We start from the raw sequence: 24,783 nt of genomic DNA on the forward strand, positions 1-24,783 counted from the left end.
ATCAGTCATACAGCTCAATACAATCTTAAACTCCCTCTGCTCTGTCTGGGGCAAAGGATTGTGTTACACCAGGGTCTATCATGCTATCAAGCATGCCCTCACGCCAGCTTCAGCAAGAGCTAGAAAGACTACATGTAGGTAGATGCACAGATGAACCCAAGTAACCTTAGAAGGCAATAAACCAAATGGCTTTTCTACCAAGAAACCAAGAATGGTTTATTTTATGTTTCCACAGAATATCTTTGCTGCAAACACTCTGGGAAGAAACACCTTAAAACATTACATCAGAACAAGCCATCTGCCAAGTCCTAGGCATCCTTTAGTGCCTTTGTGTGGTTCCGCATCCTTGCCTGAATTATTGCCTATAAATAGAATTGCTTCTATTATAGCTCTATTATGAAAAATAGTAATCTAGACAAGGTACATAATAAGCCTCAGTAATCCAGGATCAAAAAATGAAAATAATGATTGATTCTGACAAAAGGGATCTTTCCTATGAAGAGGGCAGCCCAACGTTCTCTTTCTCCTCACATCTGGCAAGGTCGGATTCACTTTAAATATATTTTTATAGTTAAAGACATTGAGGAATGAAATGGCTAAAAGGTTATGCAGGAGACAGGACCTTTTCCTGAACGCAGCAGTTAGCAGAGCTCTTCAAAGAACTAATGTCACTGGGCAAAGCACCAGTCACTTAGAGACAAATGAGTTGTGTGGTCAGTTCAGGTGGATGAATGTAGAAAATAGAAAACTTACTTGTAAAGGTAATATTCAGCATGGTCTACCTCTTCTCGGGATGAAATGTTGTCCACAAACTGAGAGAGAAAAAAGGGAAAACTTCAGATAACGACAGATTAACATTTGCCTTCAAGACACAGCCTCACTGAGGGTCAACAGCTATGCTGGAAAAGCTCTGACCCCACAGATCTCAGTGCTTCATTTCTGAAAATAATGGATTTGGGGGGGGAGGGGAAGGGAAGGAGGAGAAGCAATCAAAGTTAAGTGACTTGCCCAGGTTCACACAGCTAGTAAGTGTCTGAGGTCAGATTTCAACTTAGGTCCTCCTGACTCTAAGGCTAGTGTTCTAGTTACTGTACCACCTTAGATGCAACCTAGATTTAAAAATAAAATTTCCCTTATAAGTTTTATTGAGAAGCAGTGTGGTATCATGGGCAGAGAACCAGCTTTGGAGTCAAGAAGTCCTGCCTCTGACACGTATTGGCTGGGGGACCCTGGGCAGAGTCACAGAAACTCTCCAAGCCTATATAAATGGCAGAGCAGCTGTCCATGTGCACTGGTAAAGGAACTCTGCACCAAGAATCTTCTAATCCAAAGAAAGAAAGCCCAGATCTAGACAACTAGACCAAAAAAATAAGTTTACTGATATGTTTATTTCTGGCTACATCGTTGTAATCTTGGAATTCAACTCTCCTTTATAACAAAAGCAACAACTAAACAGGTAAGCAAAATCCCCTAATACCAGTGACTACATCTGACAATATCTGCCCTGGCAGACGCCATGTTGCATCATCCGTTCTCTAGGACCATCCCTGGCATTTCATTTATAATCGCTAGTGTTCATATAGTGCTTTTAAGTTCTGCAAAGTGGGGGATTACATTACATCACATGTCACGTCTCATGTGGTCCTCACAACAACCTGGAAAGCAGCCCTATTTTACAGAAGACAAAACTGAGGCAAGCAGAGGTTAAGTGACTCACCCAGGGTCCCTCCCACAGCCAGTATCTGAAGCTGGATTTTAGCTCAGGTTGATTCCTCAGGGTTCGGCTTTCTTTGGGTGATCTTTTCATTTACGTAATCGCAGTCTATATGTATGTAGTTTTCTTGGTTGCTTATTTTGCTCTATATCAATTCATATAATGATTCAGGACATAACACCAGAGGCATTCAAGTTACAAAAAAGTATGAGTAGGTGACCTTCTACAGCTAGGTGGCACAGTGGAAACAAGTCCTGGGCCTGGGGTCAGGAGGACCTGAGCTCAAATCCGGCCTCAGACACTTATTAGCTGTGTGACCCTGAGTAAGTCATTTGACCCTGCTTGCCTCAGTTTCCTTATCTGTCAAATGAGCTGGAGAAAAATATGACAAACCACTCCAGTATCTTTGCCAAGAAAACCCCAAATAGAGGCCAAGAAGAGGTGGACATGAGTGAAAAATGACTTAACAATGATTACGATCTACTGACCTACCAGTTTATGGTTGCTACCTAATTTGGGTTAAACATTCTTTAGCCCAAAAAAAAAAAATCTCAGGTAGGCCCCACCCTGCGATCAGAAGGGCCGTATATAGCTCTAGGCAGTTTTAAGGTCCAGTTTATTACTCTTTGGTGTGGATTCCTAGAAAGGGACTTGGGGCAATAGAGTCAGGAGGAGATGCTCAAGAAAATTTATTAAAGCCAGAAACAGCCAGAGGTTAGGAGGTGGGTGGGTAGAGAGGGCCGAGTCTTCCCTATATTATCAGGGATCTCACGAATGACTTAACTCTGCTCTGGTTCTCCCTTCCAACAAGCGGCAGGTGATGACTAGATGGTCCCTCAAACCCCTGCTTGTATCTAAGATTCTCTGAAGAATCCACAGAGGGCAGAAAGAAGGAGAGAAGCGCAAATGGACATTTTTCCTTTCCTCCTTCTTCTAGATCAGGGGTTCTGAACCTTCCTTGTATACCTACTCCTTTGGGGACTCCTGGGGACACCTCTGAACCCTTTCTGGGAAGAATGCTTTTAAATCAATCAAATAAAATACATAGGAAATACAAAGGAAACCAATTAAAATGAAATACAGTTTTCCATTTTTTTTTAAAAAGTTCCACGCCCCCACATGAAGAGCCCCTGTTCCACTCTGCATTTGTATGGAAGGTTTTACTTGTGCAAAGTGCTTTCCCATCTAGTAACTTATTGCAGCAGGCATCATCATTCTCCCTTTACCAGGGAAGACGTGAAGCCAGAAAGACTAGTGAGTCCCAAGGTTACACAGCACAGATGAAGTAGGCTCAGGGTCTCTGGATCCCTACTCAGGTGCTTTCAGTCCAATTCAATTTAGCAAACATTTAGTAAGCACTTACTACTAATGCAAGGCTCTGTGCTGGCAGATAATGGCTCTCAAAAGACAAAAACAAAGCAATGCCTGCTCATAAGGAGATTACATTCTAGGTAGGAATTACACCATGTACTGAAGATAAGCAAACAGAAGGCAATTTGAAGAGGGAGACGCTGCTAATAACTAAGTGGACCAGAAGGGTAGAAGAGTGCCTAAGTGGAGCCTTGAAGGAAGCAGAGATATTGAACGCCAGCGGGGAGGGGATTCCAGGCAGGAGAGTCAGGCTGGGGAGGGTGAGCCATCTAAGGGATGGAGAGAGGAGATGAAATGCAGAGTTCACACAACAGCTTACAGGCCAGTGTGCCGGAAATGCAGAATATATGGAGGGGGTGGGGGTGGGGAAGGAGAGAGGTCAAGTAGAAGACAGGTCATGAAGGCCTTTAAAAGCCAAGCAGAAGAGCCTGTAATTTATCCTGGAGGCAATCAAGAAGTTCTGAAGGTTTCTGAGCTAGAAAGTGTCATGGTCACACTTGTTTTAGAAATACCAATTTGGCAGCTAGGTGGTGTGATGGAGAGAGCGCTGGGCCTGGAATCAGGAAGGCCCGAATTCAAATCCAACCTCAGACACTTACTAGCTGTGTGACCCTGGGCAAGTCACTTCACCTTAGTCTACCTCAGTTTTCTCAACTGTACAATGGAGATAATAATAGTACCTGCTTCCCAGGGTTGTTGTGAGGATCAAATGAGATAAAATTTGCAAAGTACGGTGTCTGGACAAATCATGGGTGCTTTAAAAAAAAAAAAGTCACTTTTCAATTGTGCCCTACTCTCCATGACTCCATCTGGTCTTGGCAAACATCCTGGAGTAGTGTACCATTTCCTTCTCCAGCTCATTTGACAGATGAGGAAACTGAGGCAAACAGGGTTAAGTGACTTGCCCAGGGTCACACAGGTACTATGTGTCTGAGGCCAGATTTGAACTCAGGAAGATGGGTCTGTCTGATCAGGCCTGGATCTCTGCTGACTGTCACCTAACTTAATAAAAGCTCACTCCTTTCCTGCCTCCACCCTCACTCCCTTTTCTCAGTGGAGGATGGCTCAGAGGGGAAAAGACTGAAGAAGAAGGATCAGTTTTCACCAAGTTATTATGGATAATTTAAGAATGCAAATATGCACTTTTACAGATCTTTCTACATACAAAAAGTATTGCTATTTTTTTCCCTAAGGGATATAAGTAATTTTTAAAAATTTTATATTATATATTAATATATTATTATTTTACATGTATATTATTACTATATCTTACTTTTGCGAAGTGCTCTCCCATCTAGCATAAATAAAATGATAATATATTATTAATAATATCTATAAAAACTTTATACAAAAAAATTGCATAAAGAGTAATACATTAGAATTTAGGAAAAATTTTAAAAGAATTAGGATATGGCTGCCATTCCTAAAAGTTATAACCTAAAAAAATGTGCATATTTTATGTCATAAGATTTAGAGCTTTCAGGATAATCTAGTAAAATTCTCTTGTTTTATAAATGACAAAACAGAAGCTAAGAGAAGTTAAGGGACTTATCCAAGGTCACACATGTAAATGGTAAGAAACAGAGTCAGGCTCTGAATCCAAGCTCTCTGATTCCAAATCTAGCAAACTTTTATAATGGTTCTCTGGTATACTGTGTTTATTCAATTAGGTTTTTTAGATTGGATTTGGGATTTCAGTGTAATAGACCTCCCAGGGAAAAACTTCTAACAATGCTCATTAGCATTTTCTCAGCAGTTTGTAGATTTGCCTGGGGCACTGAGAAGTTAAGAGAATTGTAGCTAGGCAACCCTATGGATAGAGCGCCAAGCCTGGAGTCAGGAAGACCTGAGTTCAAAATCTAATCTCAGATACTTACTGTGTGACTCCCAGCAAGTCACTTCACCCTGTTTGCCTCAGGCTCCTCATCTATAAAATGAGCTGGGGAAGGAGACGGCAAACTAGTCCAGGATCTTTGCCAAGAAAACCCCAAATGGGGTCACAGAAAGTCAGACATGACTGAAAAAACCAGGATCATGGAGTTTGTATGTGTCAAAGGCAGAACTCCTCGTGCCGCAAAGTCACCCATTCCTGCTTGTTTTTCCTTCTCTCCTCTTCCCCTCTCACCCACAACAAAGTATTTGCAAGCAACTACAAAGTCACATACTTGAGGTGCTCTCCCTTCTCATCGTTGAGGCTCCTGGCCTCCCTCAAATCCCAGCTAAAATCCCACCTACTAGGGCAAGCCTTTCCCAATCCCCTTAATTCCAGGGCCGCCCCTTTGCTGATCTCCAAATTTATCTTGTATCTCATTCCAGTCACGTCAGACTCTTCATGACCCCATTTGGGGTTCTCTTGGCAAAGATGACAGAGTGGTTTGCCATTTCCTTCTCCAGCTCATTTTCCAGATGAGGAAACTGAGGTAAACAGGGTGAAGTGACTTGCCCAAGGTCAAACAGCTAGGGAGTGTCTGAGGCCCAATTTGAACCCAGTTTTCCCTGACTCAAGGCCCAGGGATCTATTCATTGCACCACCTTGTTTCACATCTGTACACAGAAGTTTGCATGTTGTCTCTTTAATTACATTAGGTTCTTGAAAACAGAGAATGTTTTTTGTCATTCTTTGTATCTTCAGACTTTAGCGGAGCCCGGCATACAGTAGGTGCTGAATAAATGTTTCATGTCTTGTATTTTAAGGACCTATATGGCCCATCATTTACATTGAGTCATTTATATCAGGAATATATTTTAAATTAAAAAAAAATCCTACCCGTGAAATTGTCAGAGAACTGACCGGCAGTTTTTTCTCATATGTTCTATCCATTAAGGAGGCCAGATCAGCTGTGAAAACAAACAAACAAAAATTCAATTTAGTTCAGACATTAGTGCCCAATAACAATGCTACTCACATTTATATACTGTCTTTAGAGCTTGCAAAACCCTTCTCATACATTATTTCACGTAATCCTCCCAACAACCCTTTGAGGTTGGTGTTACTATCCTCATTTTGCTGAGAAAACTGAGGCTGAGAGTGTAGCAATAAGCACCCCAGCACACACAGGAGGGCCTGCTGTACGTGTTCTTGGATCTGCATTTCTAAAAGGAATGCAGCTTTAGAGGGGGCAGCAGTCACGTTCATCAGCACATATGTCATTCACTTAGCTCAGGGGGAAAAGTCAGCACCCTGAACTTCAGAGGAAATACAGAGAAATAATCAGCAGACAGAGCTTCCAACGGGCTGACCATAAGCAAAGCATACGTCACAGAACAACAGACAGATCCAGCTGCCTGACTGTTACACACATACGTTGTTACCAGAGAGAGAAGCCCCAACATCTGGGTTTTCAAAGCCAGGGGCTCCTTAGCGGCTGCCCAGAGTCTCACCTGGCACCTGAACCTTCTTCCAAAGAGTAAGCTGCAAAGCAAAACCTCACCTCAGAGTATACATAGTCTTTTCAGAACCAGCGGGCCTGACCCTGGTGACCCAGCACCTCATTAGCAATCAGCAAAAAGGTGTGGGCCTTCACAGGAAACAATCCTCCCCTAATCAAGCCTCTCTCAACGTCCCACCTGAGGTCTATCAACTCCCATTACAGAGAGGCTCACAGAGCTAGTAATAATCTCAGGCTCCTCTTCTTGACTCCAGGCCTAACTAGAGTTCTAACCATTGTACCACCCAGCTGGTACCAAATTGTCAAGGGCATTGAATATTCGAATACATGAATTATATTCGGGGGTGGGGGAGCCCATAAGAATGTATTACACACAAAGAAGGTAAATGTGGACATACATGCCTGACACATAGCAGACAATAAATGTTTACTGATTAACCAATTGGGGAAAAGGGGAAGAGAGTAGAAGTGGAAAGATCTATTACAAGGTGTGAAAGAACTAGTATTTATCAGTTTTCCCTGAAGCAGCTTCTATCTATCCACCACACAGTGCAAAGCCCAGCCTCTCCTCTTTTCTTCTTTCCATAAGGATTCGTTTTTTCTAAAAAAAGGCAAAGCTGTAGGGGTGGGCAAGGAGGGAGAGGATACCTGCTCTGGCTTTTCCCATGCTGATTCCGGATCACATGAAGGCCAAAAAAAAAAGTCTTCTCTCTCCTTAGTGGCTTTCGGAAGACCACACGAGTCCCCAGGTCCTTCACCATATCTTGCCTGGATGACCAGGCATGATTCCATGGAGATGGGGGATAAGACACATCCAGAGTAGCCAAGTCCCTGTATACTTGTTACATATTCTTGCCGTGATAGGGCAAAGAAAACCTCTTTGTGCTAATGGTTCAATGGCTTTCAAGCACCTTATTTCATCCCAACATGCAACCTGAACTAAGGGAGCGCTGGTATGAAAGTTACCTTCAATAGGAAGCCATGGCAGTATTCCAAGCATGGAGTTAGGAGGGACTGTACAAGGTTAGCTGTGGTGGGAAGAGGGAGGAGGGAACAGAGAAATTATTTGAAACCAGGTCTTCTTGATTCCAAATAAAGAAGAGTTCCTGAGACTGAAACTTGTGAAGGTTTGGGAAGAGAAAAATGAGCCAATAAGAGAGAGACAGAGAGTGAGAGCACAGACAATGGCAGGAAGAGGAAGGATGTAGAGTACAAACGAGGAGTAACACCTGTGACAGAAAGAGGCGTATAGTAGGAACATCCTTGTTGTGTGGTGTTCATCCTTCATTTTTGAAGAAGACCACTCCATCAGAGAAATGATGACATGACTTGCACTTCACTTGGTTCTGAGTGAGGGAGGGCTGTGCAGGTCACCAGTCTCACTTCTCCTCCAGAGTCATCTGAATCCAGTGACCAGATATTCATCAGGATGACTGGAGATGACCCAGGATGTAATGGGAGACCTTGGTCTTTTTAGGCTAAGGTCTTTTCAGGTACTCACTTAGAGGGAGGTAATGCTCATTCAGTGAATAGGCCTCTTTAAGAAGTAGTCAGGGAATGGCCCCTTTAATGGGCAAAAGAGAAAACCATAACTAAATCAAGCTAGGAGGGAAAGAGAAACAGTTACTCCTGATAATCCTTCTAAGCCAGGAGGGTCCAGAAAACAGCCATTAAGTGGAACTTGGGCAGGGACCTATTGTTGTCTAATCTATGGACTTCAGAGGGCACTGGGTTTAAGGTTTTGGGAAAGACAAGAAAAGAAGGAGGAAAGGAAGGAAGGAAGGAAGGAAAGAAGGAAGGACGGCAGACAGAAAAAGAGAGAAGGAAAGACATCTAGTCAGTGAACCCCAAGTAAACTGGGCAGCCTCTGGCCCTCCAAATTTACCCTCCTTTGGAGAAGAGAAGGAAGGGGAGAGGGAGACAGAAAGAAGAGGATGAGCTGAGTTCCCTAAAATGAAGGATGCAGGAACACCCTAGAGACAAGAATAAGAGGATGGGAAGTGATGCTGAAAAGTTGCGAGTGGAACAGGGGCTTCAATGGAGCTAACAATGGAGGCCCTTAATCAACACAGTGAAGTAGAAGGTTAAGTTCTCTGATTTAAGTATGTAAGTAGGACTATCACTGGATTTTTGTTGTTGTTGAATCATTTTTCAGTCGTGTCTCACTTCCATGACTCCATTTGGGGTTTTCCTGGCAAAGATGCTAGAGTGGTTTGCCATTTCCTTCTCCAGCTCATTTTACAGAAAAGGAAACTGAGGCAAACAGAGTTCAATGACTTACTCAGGGTCACAAAGCTGCTGTTTGAGGCTAGATGTTCAAGAAAAACAAAAAGGTTTTGAATATGCAAGAGTCAAAGAGAAAAAAAAGCATTTATTAAACACCTGCTATGTACCAGGCAGTGTGCTAAGGGCTTCAGAAACATCTCATGTGTTCTTCTCAACGACCTTGAGAGGTAGGGGCTACTGTTATCCTAATTTTACAACTAAGGAAACTGAAGCAGAAGTCAAAGGATATGCCCAGCGTCACAGTGTTTGAAGGCTAGATTTGAACTCAGATCTCCCTGACTCCAGGCCCACCACCTCGATGAATCTGGCAAAGTGGAAACTGAGATAGGTCAGAGAGTAGACTGGGATTGTAGAGAAGCATGAGGGCCTAGGTGAGGTTATATATCAGAAAAGAACCTTGAAGAAACATGTATTTTTCAAGAAAAATCAGTATGACAAGGAACTGGCAAGGTGTCAAGGAATATAATGAAATAATACTGTATCCTACAAACTATAATAGAAGACTTGACTTTAAAACAACACCAACAGTATTTTCTATTAGGAAAACAGGAAATAGGAAAAGTAATCTGAAGGGGTTTATTGATGAGACTAAGTGTTATTTAAAATGTACCCTATATTAATCTTAAAATAATCTCTCCCCCCTCCTTCTCTGTCTCTCCCCCATCCCCCCACGAACTGCAAAAACACATGGATATTTTCATCTGGTTTTTAACCTGATTAGAAGAGCAAAGAAAAAGGAATTTCACACAGGAGCCAGTGCCAATGTGTTTGGCAGGCAGGAGGGGCTGGGGGGGAGGAAAGATGGTGAGGGGGAAAGCTAGAGTTAAGTGAGTAGGTGATGGCGACAGAGTGAAATAAGGCTGGAAAGGTGCATTTCATGGTAGCCTCCCTCCCCCATCCCTATTTTGGGGATTCTACAGGAGTTCTACAGGATTAAATAGCCAAAAGTGAGAGAGGAGCTATAAATTTAAACGTTAAATTACCACTAATGCTAGAGGAGTGTAGAAAGAATTAACTTTTCTTATGACTCTTTTAATGCTCAAGTATTAAATTATTTCAAAGGCAAATAAAACCATAAAACCTGAACATGAATAAGAGTTAAGGCCAATTAGCATGGCTAAATTTGGGCACTTATCTATTAATGAGGTTAGAAGGCAAACTAGAAGAAACAAGGTCTTTAAGATGACTTTCAAAATAGTGGTCCTCATTTTAGGGTGATATGAAATATAAAGGGGGAATCATTCATATTTGCTCAAGGAATGTGGATTTAAAGGGACAGGATAGCATAGGAATCTGGCCTCTTTAAATACAGTAGCAAATAGGTCATTGGAAATGTTTAGGAAACAAAAAGTATAAGGAACATTCTGGATTTATTGGGCTTGTAGGATCATCCTGTAAAGTAACTCAAGGTACCATTTTAATTTGTACCAGTGGCAACCTTCAGCCAAGTGGAACTAAGCTTTCTCCTTAGATTAGCTGACAGCTGCAGTATCGTATCAGATGTATAGTGTTAGCATAATGCAAGTCAGAGCAAGGTTTGCCTCTAAATATAATCTGGAACCAATCACCATCTCATGTTACAGTGCTGGGTATGCTGAATGAGGCAAGGAACTGGAGACAGTATAAGGGCAGCTGCCATGCTGAAGGCCAGTCCAGTACCACTGGCTGTGGACCCCTGACTCAAGTGTTTCTGGTTATGATTCCAGATGTCAGTGAGCTGCCAGTGGGCACAGAAGTCTGGTTTGCAGTGGTAGTGGTATATGACATGGAAAAAGAGTGCTGGTTTGGAATCAGATGATCTGCGTCTGCATCCTCACTTAACCTCTCTGGGCCCAGCTCCTCATCTGTAAAATGAGGGGTTTGGATGAGATAAAATCTATGCTCTTATGACCTTCATTACTTTCTTATTGTCTGGTTCATCATTCACACAGGCACCCCAACTTTATAACTGATGAATGCTGATGTTCAGTCCTGTCCACGTCTTTTGTGACCTCATGGATCACAATATGCCAGTCCTCCTATTCTCCACTGGCTTTCTAAGTTTGTCCAAGTCCAGGCTGGCTGCTCCCATGACACTCTCTATCCATTTATTCTTTGCTCTTCCTTTTGCCTTGAATCTTTCCAACATCAATGTCTTTTCCACTGAGTCCTGTCTTCTCATTATTGGCCAAAGTATTTGAGCTTCAGCTTCAACATTTGACCTTCCAATGAATAGCTTGAATTAATTTCTTTAGGTTTTGACTAATTTGGCCTCCTTGCTGTTCAAGGCCTCTCAAAAGTCTTCTCCAGCACAATTTGAAAGCGTCAGTTCTGTGGTGCTTAACTTTCCCCTATAGTCCAACTATCACATACACTTGATGAATAGAGGCTCGCAAAAGCCACAGAGAGACACTGAATAGACATTTTTAACCCTGATAAAACCTGGTTAGTTGTGACTACCCGTTCACAAGATTGCAGGTAATGGTGCCAAGAAACAGCAGTCAGGATATCAATGTTCTTACTTGGGGAAACCAAAGCTGATGGTGAAGATTCAACAAATACTCACCATGTGCCCTGAGCAGTGCTAGGTAGCAAAGCAGAGTTACAGGATATAGCTTTTGAGGAGATAAGATTTACACATAATTTAACAATCAAAGAAGACAGAAAATGGCTGCATGTCCAACTGAATGGTACAGAAAATCAGTCCTATTGGAGACTGGAAGGAAGCACAATCATTACTCCTGTGTAAAAGCGCAGCTAAAAGGGCTAAGACTCATAGTAAGCCGTCCTCCTCGCGGGAGCTCCCCAAGGTTGTGTCTTCAGCCCTCTTCTCTCTCCTCCCTCTTCCTTGGCAATCTCACTGACTCCAAGGGCTTCAATTATCACCTCTACTCAAATGAACAAGTCAACCACCCAGCCCTTAGATCCTATATATAGATACCTCTAGACCTGAAGAATGTCTCCACCTCAACCCCTATATGTCCCAAATAAGAACAATTTTCTTTTCCTCAAAACCAGCTGCTTCTCCTGACTTCACTCTTTCTGTGGGTGATGTGGTCATTCACGCAGTCTTCCACGTCTGAGACCTAGCTGTTATCTTAGCCTGTGGCCTTCTCTCTTCCTCATCTCTTACAGCCAACCAGTCCACAAGCCCTGCTGATCCCACCTTTTCAATGTCACGTTCCTCCCTTCTTCTGTATTCCTGCCGCCACTGCTCTCATACAGCCTCTCACCACCAGCTTCATGAGCTACTTGTAAATGGCTTCTCCTCCTAAAAGGTCTTTCTACCTCATCCCTACCCCACATCCCTGCCAAACCAATCTTTATAACAGAGCCAGAATACTTAACCTTACTCAGAGATTTGGTAAGAGCATTTCTCTACTACAAATTCTCTAAAACAGGGGTTCTCATCCGGGAGTTCATGATTTTTCTAAAAAGCATTTTGATAACTATCCCAGTACAACTGATTTTCTTTATAGTCCAGCACTTAGCACTCTTTCTGGGACGTAGAAGATACTTAATAAATGTTTATTGATTGATTAATCCTATGTCTTTTATTTTATGCATTTAAAAACATTATTTTGAGAAGGGGACCAGAGGCTTGGCCAGACTGGCAAAGGTGAAGAAGCCCTGCAAAGACTTTGTTAGCCTCTCAAGGTCTTCTACAATAAGGTGGTCCTCTGTCTGTCTAACCCTATCTCATTTTTACTTTCCTCCACATATGTCAGGCTCTTGCCAAACTGGACTACTTACTATCCCCTGTACACTCCCTGACTGTTCCCATCTCTCCCCCTTCACTCATGGTCTTCCTCTGCTGGATTGCTTCTGCTATCCCCTCTCACCTTTTAAATTACTATTGGCACTCTAAAGTCCGAATCAAATGCTATCTCCTTCCAGGAATTTCCCTAATCCCAGGCCCACCTCACTAATTGGCAATGACCTCTCTATTCTTGGATTTCATCACTGCCTGCCCTTCTCTCATATATTTATTATTATATATTTCTTATTATAGTGAGTATAGCATTATATTCACCCCACTAGACTGTAAACTTCATGAAGACAGGTCTGATGTAAAACTTGCATCTCCTCCTATTCTTAGCAAAACAAGTTGTACACAGCAGATTCTTAATAAACGCGTGATACCATGTGTCCACACAAGGCACATATAGTGGATGTCCCAAATAGCTATAAGCTATTAAAGCTTAAAACCTCATTAGGACTTTTGAGAGACTCTATATAGTATGATCCATTGAACATTACACCAAGCGTTAAAGCTGAAGGAAATACATTAACTGGAAAAAAATCATGCTCAAATAAGTAATTGTCTATGGTCCACTTAAACCCCATCTCTAGGATTCTGAAGACTTCCCATTAGAACTGGAGATCCTCTTTGTCATCAGCAAGGCTTTGAGATGACCCTTTTGAAAAAGTTCCTTCTACAGTGGATCTCTAAGACAAAAGTGTGGTATGGAAGATCAGGAAAGGGGAGAGGGCTGTTGGACACACCAGAAACTACAGAGAATTATTAAGTAATTTCAGATCTCTCGAGTTCCTATGTATTTATAAAACACGGTTTCTCACTCAGCTGATATATATCCATAAGGCAAGGGCCATGGAGGCCATGTCTCATCCAACCACCTCATTTTACAGAGGAAGAAACTGAGGCCAAGAGAAGGGATTTGCTAAATGTTATAAGCAGGAAATAGGGGTAGGATTCAAACTCAGGTCCTCTGACTCCAAACCCTGCCATTTTTTTGACTTTACCCTTAGTGAAGTGATACTGTGATGAACTGTAAAGTGACCACAGGGCCGCACATCCTGGAATTTGTGGTCTGGAAGTCTAAAGAGGATAAAATGAACCAGGGTCATTTGTTGTTCTGAGCTGATATTACTGTACTGTTTGATTTTGTTTGCTTGAAGAAAAGCAATTGGGGGTAGCTGAGTAGAGCAGTGGCTAGAGCACCGGTCCTGGATTCAGGAGGACCTGAATTCAAATCTCACCTCAGACACTTACCTTGTGTGACTGGGCAAGTCACTTAATCCCAACTGTTAAAAGACGGAAAGAAGGGGGAGGGAGAGAGGAGGAGGAATGGAGAGAAAGAGGGAGGAGAGACAGAGGGAGGGAGGGAGGGAAGGAAGGACAGAGAGAGGGAGGGAGAGAGAAAGAGAAACGCGATTGCAGATGATCTAAAACATGTCCAGAAGTAAATGGTGGAAGCTGGAACAGCTTACGCAGTCAGACTTGGAACACAGAGTTTGTGTAAGTGTGTGTGCCAGAAGCTTTAAAACAAACTGATCTGATAATGGAAAATTTGGAAACAGGCTTAGGCAGCTACAACTAATTGCAGTGAGAAGTCAGAAGAGTGACACACACAAAGCAGAGCCACAGTCACCTCCAGGAGTGGCAGCAGATGGCAAACAGGAAGGCTTAGAGAGGAACAGATGCCAGGGATGTGAATGTTGGACTGGCAGAAGTTGGGAAGGGTTCAGGAAGCCTCCATCTTGTCTCAAGAGTAAGAGGTGGACAACGAACCCAGCACGCCAAAGGTCTCCACAGCTGAAATGATTCAGTGATAGTGGAATCTCAGCCAGTGGGACGAGACCAGCGTTCTCATCTTCAACTCCAAATTCAAACCAGTCTGTCATAACATTCAAAACACAATCACAGGCTGCTATCCAGTGAACGCACATCATTACAACACCTAGTTCCATGTGAAAAGACTATTTCTACGTCCCCGCTAGGGCAGCGAGGTGGTTCAGTGGACAGAGTGCCAACCTAGAATTGGAGAGTCATCTTCCTGAGTGCAAATCTGGCCTCAGACACTTACTGGCTGTGTGACCCTGGGCAAGTCACTTAACCCTGTTTGCCTTGGTTTCCTTATCTGTAACATGAGCAAATGGCAAATCACTCCAGTATTTCTGCCAAGAAAAGTCCAGAAGGGGTCATGAAGGGTCAGACATAAATGTCTCAGCTATGGCGCATATTGATACAGCTCTGCGGATATGACTACAGAAAACTCTGTTTAAAGAACTACTATTTTTAAAAGAGGCTTTAGAAAATCCAACTGACTTACCAAATCTTTTAATAAAAATAATACATGCAAATGATATGTTAATATGGTCATATAATTATATTATGTATAATGTACATTATACATTATATATTACCATATTATATTACAATTATGTATTCTATAACATGGTATATCTATTTATATATAACAACAAAATGTTGATACTGTTAACAGAATGGTATCTTTTGCAAATTGTTTTACTGATGTTTTCTGAAGTTAGAAATTCAAGATTTCAAAGCTGGCTGATGTTTCTGATCTAGGGGGCACTGTAAAGTAACAGTCTTTGTCAGGTGAGGTTGGAGGTAAACCGTGAAGCCTTACCTATCTAACTTAAACTAATGAAGTTTTATGATTAAATAATAGCTCTTATGCCCAACAGGAGGAAAAGGTAATCATCTGTGGCACCGGCACCTGACAGTTACTGGTGGCCTTGTGCCAGTCTCCATGAGAAGCCCTGCTTTCTTCTCTTTTCTTTTCCCACTCCTCCTTCACCAAGTCTCCTGTCTCACAGTGACACACCTAGACCTTGCTTAGCCCCTTGGGAACTCTAATTGCTGATCCCAATGCAATGTTCCTAAAATGAGGGGTCACACTGACCCATCTGCAGGCCAACCCACACCTCTCCTTCCTTAAGGATTTTACAGCCACCTGCATCAACTCAAAGACAAAACTGCTTGGAGTCTTCTTTCAGACTTCCAGGTCAGCCTTCATTTGCTTTCACGTAAACATCATCCTCCCCAACCTTCCCTTCTTAGCCAATTAGCCCTTAGAAGCTATCCTGGCTCAAGGCCTTTTTTTTTTGAAGGTGTTTTGTGAAGCCAGACAGGAAAAGCTTGAAAAATGCTTACCTAAAGGGAAAGACAGAATGAAAAGGCAAATTTTAAAGCATCTAAATAATTCATAGCCAGCAAGAAAATGCAATAACTTACATTATGCATGAAGCCACAGGCAGTTCCAAAAGGTTTATACTCTGCTATCACTCCTGTCTCCCTTTGTGAATTCCAAAAGGGTTTACAGAGTCTATCCTATAATTCAGAGTTTTATAATAAACTGTCTTATATTAGTTGGTTACGGTTTCATAGAGGGTACTCTTGCCTCTAGAGATAAAGTTCCTTGAGGACAGGATTTCTTTAATCCTTCTTAGCCCCTGGCATAGTGCCAGGCATGGAGCAGGTCTATTTTGCCTGCATTCTGGCATCAACTTCATCTCCTTCCCACCAGAACTTGAACTCTGGCCCTGGGATGCTGGGTTCTGAGCAGGGGGCTTTCACCTCAGCTTGTCCCCAACCAGGCTTCTGTGCCACTGTCCAGGCCCTATTTCCAAACCATGCTAGTGTCCTTGTAGATAACATCTTCCTTCATTTGAACCTGAGGGCAGGAACGACCTTGAAAGCTTGCATTTGTATCTCCAGTACTTGGAACATAGTAAGTGCTTAATAGACATTCCAACTATCTATCAATATTGATAAACAGCTACTCACTAACTAGTAACCGGAAATATTCTGGAGTGGCACTATTCTTGAGCAGACCACAGATTCAGGATTCCTCAAGTTTATAAACTTCCACCAAAGACTTGTTGTGATGCTTTCTTACAATGCGCAAATTGCCCCAGCTCCTCAAAAGCCATAAGAGCAGAGGGCAAGCAGGTCCTACCAATCTAGAAAGGCTTCATGAGCTGCATCAGGGATGGCCTGTATGCACATGACCAAGTGCAGTCTCACTAAGGCCAGACTCAGCCACAAAAGCTCCTAAATCCTACTACAAATATAGGCGTTCAATTCAACCACAAACATTTATTAATGACCTATGTGTGCGGCGCTCTCCTGGGTGCTAGATTTGGAAATAGAAAAGTTAAATTGTTCTTTCCCTCAAAGAACTTACATTCTACAGGGAGGGAGGGAGGAAAGAGGAGGAGGAGGAGAGAGGAACAAGCATTTATTCAGTGCCTGTGATCACTGAATGGGCATTGCCTCAGCCAAACTGAGACCTAGGAAAGACCTTAGCTTAGAAAGGCCAAGGCCTCCCACCGCATCCAAGTCCATCTCCAGTCATTCTGATCTGTATCTGGCCACTGGGTCCAGGTGGCTCTGGAGGAGAGAGGGAAGCTGGTGACTGCACAGCCCTGCCTCACATAAATCCAGTCCACTTGCATGTCATGGCATCACCTCCGATATCATGGTCTTCTTCAAGAACCAAAGATAAACAATGACATGTGCCACGCACTGCACTTCACAAATATTATCTCATTTTATGCTCTCAACAATCATGGGAGATAGCTGCTAGTGTTAGTCTCATTTTACAGTTGAGGAAATCAAAGCAGACAGAGGGGAAGTGATGTGACCAGGTCACACAGCTAGGAAGTGTGGATGTGAACTTGGGTCTTCCTGACTCCAGGCCCAGCGCTGTCTCCCGTACAGCACTTGGCTGACTTGACACCTGACAGGTCTGTAGACAAATATACAGAATAAAACACGATAATTTCAAGAAGGAGAGAGCACTGATGTCTGATACCATCTAGAAAGGTCTCATCAAAGGACACACGTGAGAGGCGTTTTGAAGGAAGTTAGGACTTCCTGGAGGTGTTAGTAAGGTATTCCTGATCTACGCAGAGGCCCAGAGGTGGTTCACTGGGTATGGTAAACAGCATCTAGGTCAGTCTGCCTGTAGTGGAGAGGGTGCCAAGGGGAGTAATAAATACTAAGGCTGGAAAGAGGGGTGTTGTAGTCTAGTAACCATACTAAGAAAATCATGGGCCCTTTAAGAGCAAATGTGGTAAAAACAAGCTATATGGACTTTCTCTGGAGGTGGGGGTGGGGGTGGGGATAGAGGGAGTTATTTAAAAACATCACTAAAAAAAGAAAAAATAGCATCACTAATCAAAAATTCTAGATAAAATATTTTGCTTCTTGGATCAGTTGCTGAGGTTTAATTCAGAAAGTTTGCTTTGTCGATCTGAATTCCCTCCTGGCAAGGCTCAAGTAGGAAAAACTGAAGCAGGGGAAGGCCAGCCCCCCTTTCTCTTTCCTTCCCCAGAACATCCCACAGAGCTCACCCTGTGTGTCTGAACTTCCCTTTGAGAGAAGGGAGGGAAGTGGGCAGAGTGCTGGGCCCACTCAGACCTGAGTTCATATCCTGCCTGCCACAGGCATTTCCTAGCCGTGTGATCCTAGGCAAGTCACTTAACCTCTGCCTCAGCTTTTTTATCTGTAAAAAGAGGGTAATATTAAGAAACACCTACCTCTCAGGACTGTTGTGAAGGTCAAATGAGGTAACATTTCTAAAGCACTTGCATAGTGCCTGGCACACAATATACACTTAACAAATGCTGGGTTTTTTTCTTCTTTCTTCCTCTTATTATCACTTACTCTCCCAGAAAAAAAAAATACTTGTCCTGTATTTGTCACTTAATGGTTCTGCTTTCTATTCAAGGAGAATGGTTTACTAATATTTTAATGCAAGTTCTCTCAGGGGCTTCCCAGAGAAAACTATTTTCCATTAAATCAAATAAAATTGTATTTAGAAGCAGCATGGCACAGTGGGTAGGGAAGATCTGGATTAAAGTTCTGCCTCTGTCATGGATTGTCTGTATGACGGGTCACACAAATCACCTGGGCCAGTTAGGCCACATGGCTCCTAGACTATTAAATTTACCAAAGAGCAGTTGATCTCTACTGGAAGAGGGAGTTTCTTCAAACTAATAAGATCACAGATCCAGACCAAAAAAAAGCACCATGGAGCTACAGTGCAGACCACTCTAGGAGTAGAGGAGGTTAAAGGGGGAAGAGAAAAAGCTGTCCTTAACCTCATGGACCTCAGTCCAGTAGGAGATCTGACACATCAATCAATAATTAAAATTCTACAGGGCATCATAAGAACAATAAAAAAAGTGCAAACATAGTTCTTTAGCAGGTCCCAATGCTAGATTAATGATAACTACAGCAAGGTGGAGGAGGAGAGATTCGGGATGGGAGGGGAGGCGATAGATTGAGCTGGCAATTATTTATTGGTTTATTGATTTGGGGGAGGCAGTTGAGGTTAAGTGACTCGACCACGGTCACAAAGCTAGCAAGCATCTAAGACTGGATTTAAACTAAGGCCCTTCCTGACTCCAGGGCCTGTGCTCTATCCACCATGCACTTAGCTGGCCCCAAGTTGGTCTCTTTAGGTAGGAATTCAATGGGAGAGGGAAAGGGTCATTCCTGGGTGCCTCAGCTTTGACTGTCAAGTTTTCCCCTTACCTGGCCAAGGCCCAGGCTTTCTCATCCCATACTGGAATGCCTTTGTAAGCTCTCCCATCCTCCCTTGTGTGCTCCCCTGTATTCTTCTGTCTTCCCTCAATTAGGAGGAACTGTCTTGCTTGTTTATCTTTGTATCCCCATCATTTAGCACAGTTCATTGCACATAGTGCATAATCAATATGTTATCTATCTATCTGCTCATCCATCCATCCATCCATGCACCCATCTGTTTGTCTATCAGTCTCTCTATTCATCCAGTCTGCCTATCTCTTTACCTGCCATCTCTATCTACCTATCCATTCATCTATCCATTCATCCATTGGCATTGGGAACAGCCTAATTAAAGGCAAGAAAGCTGGAAAGTACAGGGCATGTAGCAGGGTGAAGGTGGGGGAACAGTGTATGTGAAGGGGAGTAAGATACAGCTGGGAAGGAAAGGGAACAAGCACATATTAAGCACCTATTATGTGTCAGGCATGTGCTAAGTACTTTACAAATACAATTTCATTTGATAGGTAGTGGAAGGCCAGTTTAAGAGGTCTGATTTTTTACAACAAACAACAGGGATCCACTGAAGAGTTTCAAACACTGGAGTGTTCCCTCTCTAAGTGCCAATAAGTATGTCAGTGGTATGAAGCCTCCACCAATCGATCAACAAGCATTTATTAAATGCCTACCTACTATGTGCTAGGCACTGGTTTAACCCAAGGGAAAGCCCCTGATGGCACAACTGCAGGCCCTGTGCTAACAGATAGGAAGCTATTTGTAGGTGCATGTGGCACCTGTACAAACACTAAGGCCCTACTAATCAGCATACAGAAATGCAGACCCAGATGAGGATGATCCTGAAGTCAGGGGTGACTAGCACTGAGGTTCTCAACCTCTCCCTACATTTCCCAAAAGCCAATTAAATCACTAACAAGTCTGTACGGAGGAGCCACAAGAACCGCTGCCTCCACTGGGAAAGAGAACTGAGCATTTCCTGAGCAGATCAGCTAACTGGTCCCTCCCTGGAGCTGTATACTCATTACGCAGGTCTGGACCACCCACAGACAGTCCCCCATGTCACTGTTAATTCCAATGCGGATGGGGTGAGGGAGTACCTCCCATCTCACCCGCCTGGCTCAGCCAATGAGCCAGGCGGCATCGAACACCTCACAGTCCTCCAGGTCACAACGGTCCAATCACAGCCTGCCACAAGCCAGGAGTGCTCCTGCCCCCGCATCCCCAGAAAGTCTGCACTGACTTCTCCCTAGCAGGCTGGTGATTTGTGGTGGATGGGCTGAAGTCTTTTGCAAGGTCCACACTGCCATCTGCTGCCCACACACAGGAGCTGGCCGCCCAGCCTTCTGAGGACACTCCCTAAGCTACCTCAGAATAAGAAAATGATACTACGGTCTAGCCAATCAAAAATTAAATTTTAAGCCACGACATTCTGAAGAGATGATCTGCAGAAGAAGGAATGGGGAAAATATGCAGAAAAGACCATTTGGGCTTGACTTAAGGAAAAAAGAAATGACAAAGAGAGCTGTCCAAAAGGGGATCAGGTGGTCAAGGCCCAGTGATCCTTCTGGGGGATGATGTAGAGGGGATTCCTGGGTCAGATGGTCTCTGAGGTCCTTCCAGCTCAGAGATTCGGTGACTCTCACCATAGAAAGTCCCAGCATTTTTTTGTTTATTCATTCCTATCTGCTCTTTCCACAATAAAGCCCACTGGGAACTGGTTTTACTTCCTCCTTCCATGGTGCCAGCTAGCATTTAAGTACAGAAAACTATTTCTTCTGACTTCAGGTACTCTTGAGCATAATACAGGAAAAAGAAATTGAAGATGGAGGCAACGGAAGGAAAGAATATGAATTCCTACTACAGAAAAATGAACTGAAAAGCAAGGAAAAGGGGGAGAAGATCTATCTACCTGAGCGCATGTGTGCGCCTATGTATGTATATTTGTGTTGATATAAATATCTATCTAAAATGAAGACATAACTACGTAATGAATAAATGAAGAGGAATTTATTAAGTGCTTCTTGGCACTCTGGGGCAGCCATTGGGCTAAGTGTTTTCACAAATATTATCTCAACTGATTTTTTGGGAGGTAGATGCTTTTATTTACCTTCATTTTACAGGTAAAGAAACTGAGGCAAATAGTGATGAAGTGACTCCCCCAAGGTCAAAGAGCTGGTAAGTGTCTGAGGGCAAATGTGAACTCAGGTCTTCCTGATTCCAGGGCCAGTGCTCTAACCACTGAGTAATCTAGATGCCACACACAAGGGAATGGGAGCCAGGGAAACACTCTTTGATCTGAGGAATCACAGGGATGGTGAATTGATCCAGAGAAGGCAGTTCTTTCCAGAAGTAATGGTACTCTTGACTTGATCACTGAGTCCAGATTAAGAAGTGGAAATGGGGGCAAAGGAGTGAGCAACCAGTAAAGTACTAAATAGGGACCCTCAGGGACAGGGAGGTAACAGATTGGCCTTGGATGGACAGTTTGATGACCTACAGAGGAGAAACCTGGTCTGGGGTCTAGGGTTAGCTTGTAGATATAGGGGGTTACAGGGGCTGGTTTGCGCTCATTCAGTCATCAATCGAATAGGCTGAGCCCTGGGGTGGGAGCTTCAAGGATGAGTGGAAAAATGTATGTACATCTACACACACATATAGCTACACACACAAAAAGGAAGTTACATATGCATGTGTCTAGATAAATTTATAAGTATGTACACAGCAAACACACTCTACATAGTACACATATTCAAAGTGACATATGCCATATACACATACACAGGTTTTGTGTAGTACAGTCTGGTTCTCTTTTCCTCTTTACATTCCCTGGCTAGGTCTGGGACCTAAGGGGGGCACTTTTAGTTCAAGGTACTACAATCCCATGGTTATTTTTTTTCTAAACACATATGTAACCCATATGGAATGAGAACAGCCTAATGTCAGTGAGCCAGACCCTTCAGAGTCTGCAAGGATCTTGGATCTCATCAACATGGATACTTCCCCCAGCAGTACAAATCCCAACCAACCCCTCTTCTCAAGCTGCGTGACCCTCATCCCTGTTCTTCCACAGACCCTCCACAGAGATCGAGGACTTTCTCATGGATCTTTTTACATTTCATGGACACTCATGCTGTCTATCTATTACCTTTCACTCTTCTGGCACGATCAGTCCACCTTCTTTTCCCATCATAACACTTTGGGAGGGGAGGAGCAGGGGGAAAGATTGGGTCTCCCTGTCTTACCCAGGAGAGAAATATAGTTTCTACTCACAAGTCTGATTCCAATACTACTTGTCACAGAAGCTTTAACTTGAGCCACTTTTTGAGACCCAGGCTGGTGTGCCTCTCCTTAAGACAGCTGAGTGACCCTTTGTTTCCTCGGAGGTGGTTGTTACCACCTTGGTGCTTGCAGTGCAGACACAGACCAGCTTAGCCCACTGTAGCTTAGAACTCCTGAACCCAAGGGATTTCCAGCTTCAAACTCCCCAGAATCAGGGACAAGAGCATACTGCCACAACGGGCCTAACCACACACTTCCACGATGATGTCTTTACTCCACTTCTAATGTATAGGTCAGCAATGGAACCATTTAATACAAACTCATGACATGAGCAAGATAAGCCTTGAAAACAATTTGTGAAAATAAATAGGTAAGAAAAACACTGGCCTCCATTTTATCCCAAAGGCAGAAATAATGTCTTATATACTCTTTTATATCTCCTAGAGAAAGAAATGTGGAACTGTTGGTCAATAAGCATGCCTTACAAGCTTATCATGTCCAAGGCACTGTGGTAGGCTGTAGACACACAAAGAAGGGCAAAAACAGCCCTGGCCCTCAAGGGCCATAATAATATACATATAATATACATAATAATATACCTTTTCTTTTTGAGGCAATCTGGGGCAAGTGACTTGCCCAAAATCTCACAGTAAGTGACTGAAGCTGGATTTGAGCTCAGGCCCTCCTGACCCCAGGGCTGGCGCTCCATCTGTGCCACCCAGCTGTCCCAACAATGTGCCCTTGACAAATATTCTATCTGACCCCTTAAATGTGCAGTAGCATAGAGCAGATATAAATGTATACAGATGTGTGTGTCTCTTCTCCATGTCCATGCTCTTTCTAATGATCCTGTTTTAGTAGGTTAACAACAGCATGATATGGTAGGAAATAATAAATAAGGATCCAGGTTCAAATCTCCACTCTGCCATTCCCTTGCTACCTGGGTGATGTCAAGTACACCCTAACACTTCTCTGAGCCTCAGTTTCCTCATCAGTAAGATAAGGCAAGCTGTATATCAATGATCCAAGGACCTCCGAGACTCTCCCAAGCTCTAGGTCAAAGATCATAACAGCATAATCTGTGTGATACAAATACCCTCAGAGTTGGCTACTTCTGCATGCAGTGGTTTTCCATGGAAAAGGAGACAGAAAATACTCAATTTATTGGAGTACTATTGGCTGATTTTCTTGTTAGTGGCTGCCCAATTTCTATTACCACTCACCTGACCTATTTTAGAAACATCTCCACTCCAAATGTTCACATGGACTAATTGTGCTGGCCTGCGGTAGAGCCTTCCCAGCTTGTCTTGGCCAGCTCAGGCACAGTCACACACCGTACCTTGACCACGACATAGTCATGTCATTCTCAAGATGTCTTCTTCAAAACCAAAGTACAACAATAACCATTCAAGGTCCTGCATTTAGACAGCTTCAGCTCTGCCACCCGTTTACTCTTCAACCTTGGGTCCCACCTGTGACTTCATGGATATAGGAAGTTCCAGGTTCAGAACTTTCTCTACCAATTCTGATTACCACCTGATCTGTAACTAAAGGAATTTTAGAGAGTTTCCTAGAGCATTGAGAAGTGAACTGACTTGCGCAGGGTCACACGGACACTATGTATCGTAGGCAGAACTTGAACTCAGGTCTTCTTGAGTTAGACTCGAAGCTCTTTGAGGGCAGGGTTTTTTTTTGAATCCTCAATGCTTAGCACAGTGCCTGGCACATAGTAGGTGCTTAATAAAGGTTGACTGAGTGGTTACTGATTGATTCCTAACTCCAGAGCCAGCTCTCTACCCACTATGCCTGCTGCCTCTCACTGTCAATCTTAAGCAAGTCAAGCTCTCTGTCATCGTTTGCATTTCATATCACATAGGGAGTTTCTGAATAGCTGAGAAGACCACGAGCCTGTAAAGAGGGGCACCTACCTGGAGGATTTAACTTCCTTACTTTAAAAGAAACAAAAAATGGGCAAGAGGACGTGGTAGAACAAAAAGGGTACAAAAAAGTCTGTAAAAAGAATCAGAGGCCCTGGGCCTTATCACCAAAAGCCATCCTAGCTCCTGACCTCTGACCTATAAAACAATACTTGCTCCTGTTAAGCTGGTTGATCATGTACCTGTGTATTGAACAGAGGAACTGGACTACTGAAGGCTGTTTTATAGATACTTTGAGATCTTCAGAGGAAAACTGTTAATAACTATGTTGGCAGGCCTTAAGGAGCACTGGCTGGGAGTCAGGCAGACCTGAGCTCAAATCTGGACTCCGACTCTTACCAGCTGTGGGACCCTGGCCAAGTCACTCAACCTCTGCCTCAGTGTCTGCATCTATAAAATGGGGATCATAATAGCACTCACCTCCTCAGGTTGTGGGGATGAAATGAGATAATGAGGACAGTGCCTAACACACAGGAAGCATGACATAAATGTTACTACTGTTCAACAAGT

General features: G+C 43.2%; 1 protein-coding gene across 3 annotated transcripts in view; it reads right to left on the reverse strand.

Annotated features, from left to right (window-relative positions):
* MRPS27 (mitochondrial ribosomal protein S27) overlaps positions 1 to 24,783 on the reverse strand; it is a 120,655-nt gene that overhangs the window by 81,163 nt on the left and 14,709 nt on the right. For all 3 annotated transcript variants that reach the window (XM_072606308.1, XM_072606307.1, XM_072606309.1), the window contains 2 exons: positions 5,853 to 5,923; positions 754 to 812 (listed from right to left, as the gene is read on the reverse strand). In XM_072606308.1, the coding sequence (XP_072462409.1) occupies positions 754 to 812; positions 5,853 to 5,906 (113 nt within the window). In that variant the 5' untranslated portion in view covers positions 5,907 to 5,923. The remainder of the gene's footprint in view (positions 1 to 753; positions 813 to 5,852; positions 5,924 to 24,783) is intronic.

This window comes from Notamacropus eugenii, chromosome 4, assembly GCF_028372415.1.
Source record: "Notamacropus eugenii isolate mMacEug1 chromosome 4, mMacEug1.pri_v2, whole genome shotgun sequence".
Taxonomy (NCBI): Eukaryota; Metazoa; Chordata; class Mammalia; order Diprotodontia; family Macropodidae; genus Notamacropus; species Notamacropus eugenii.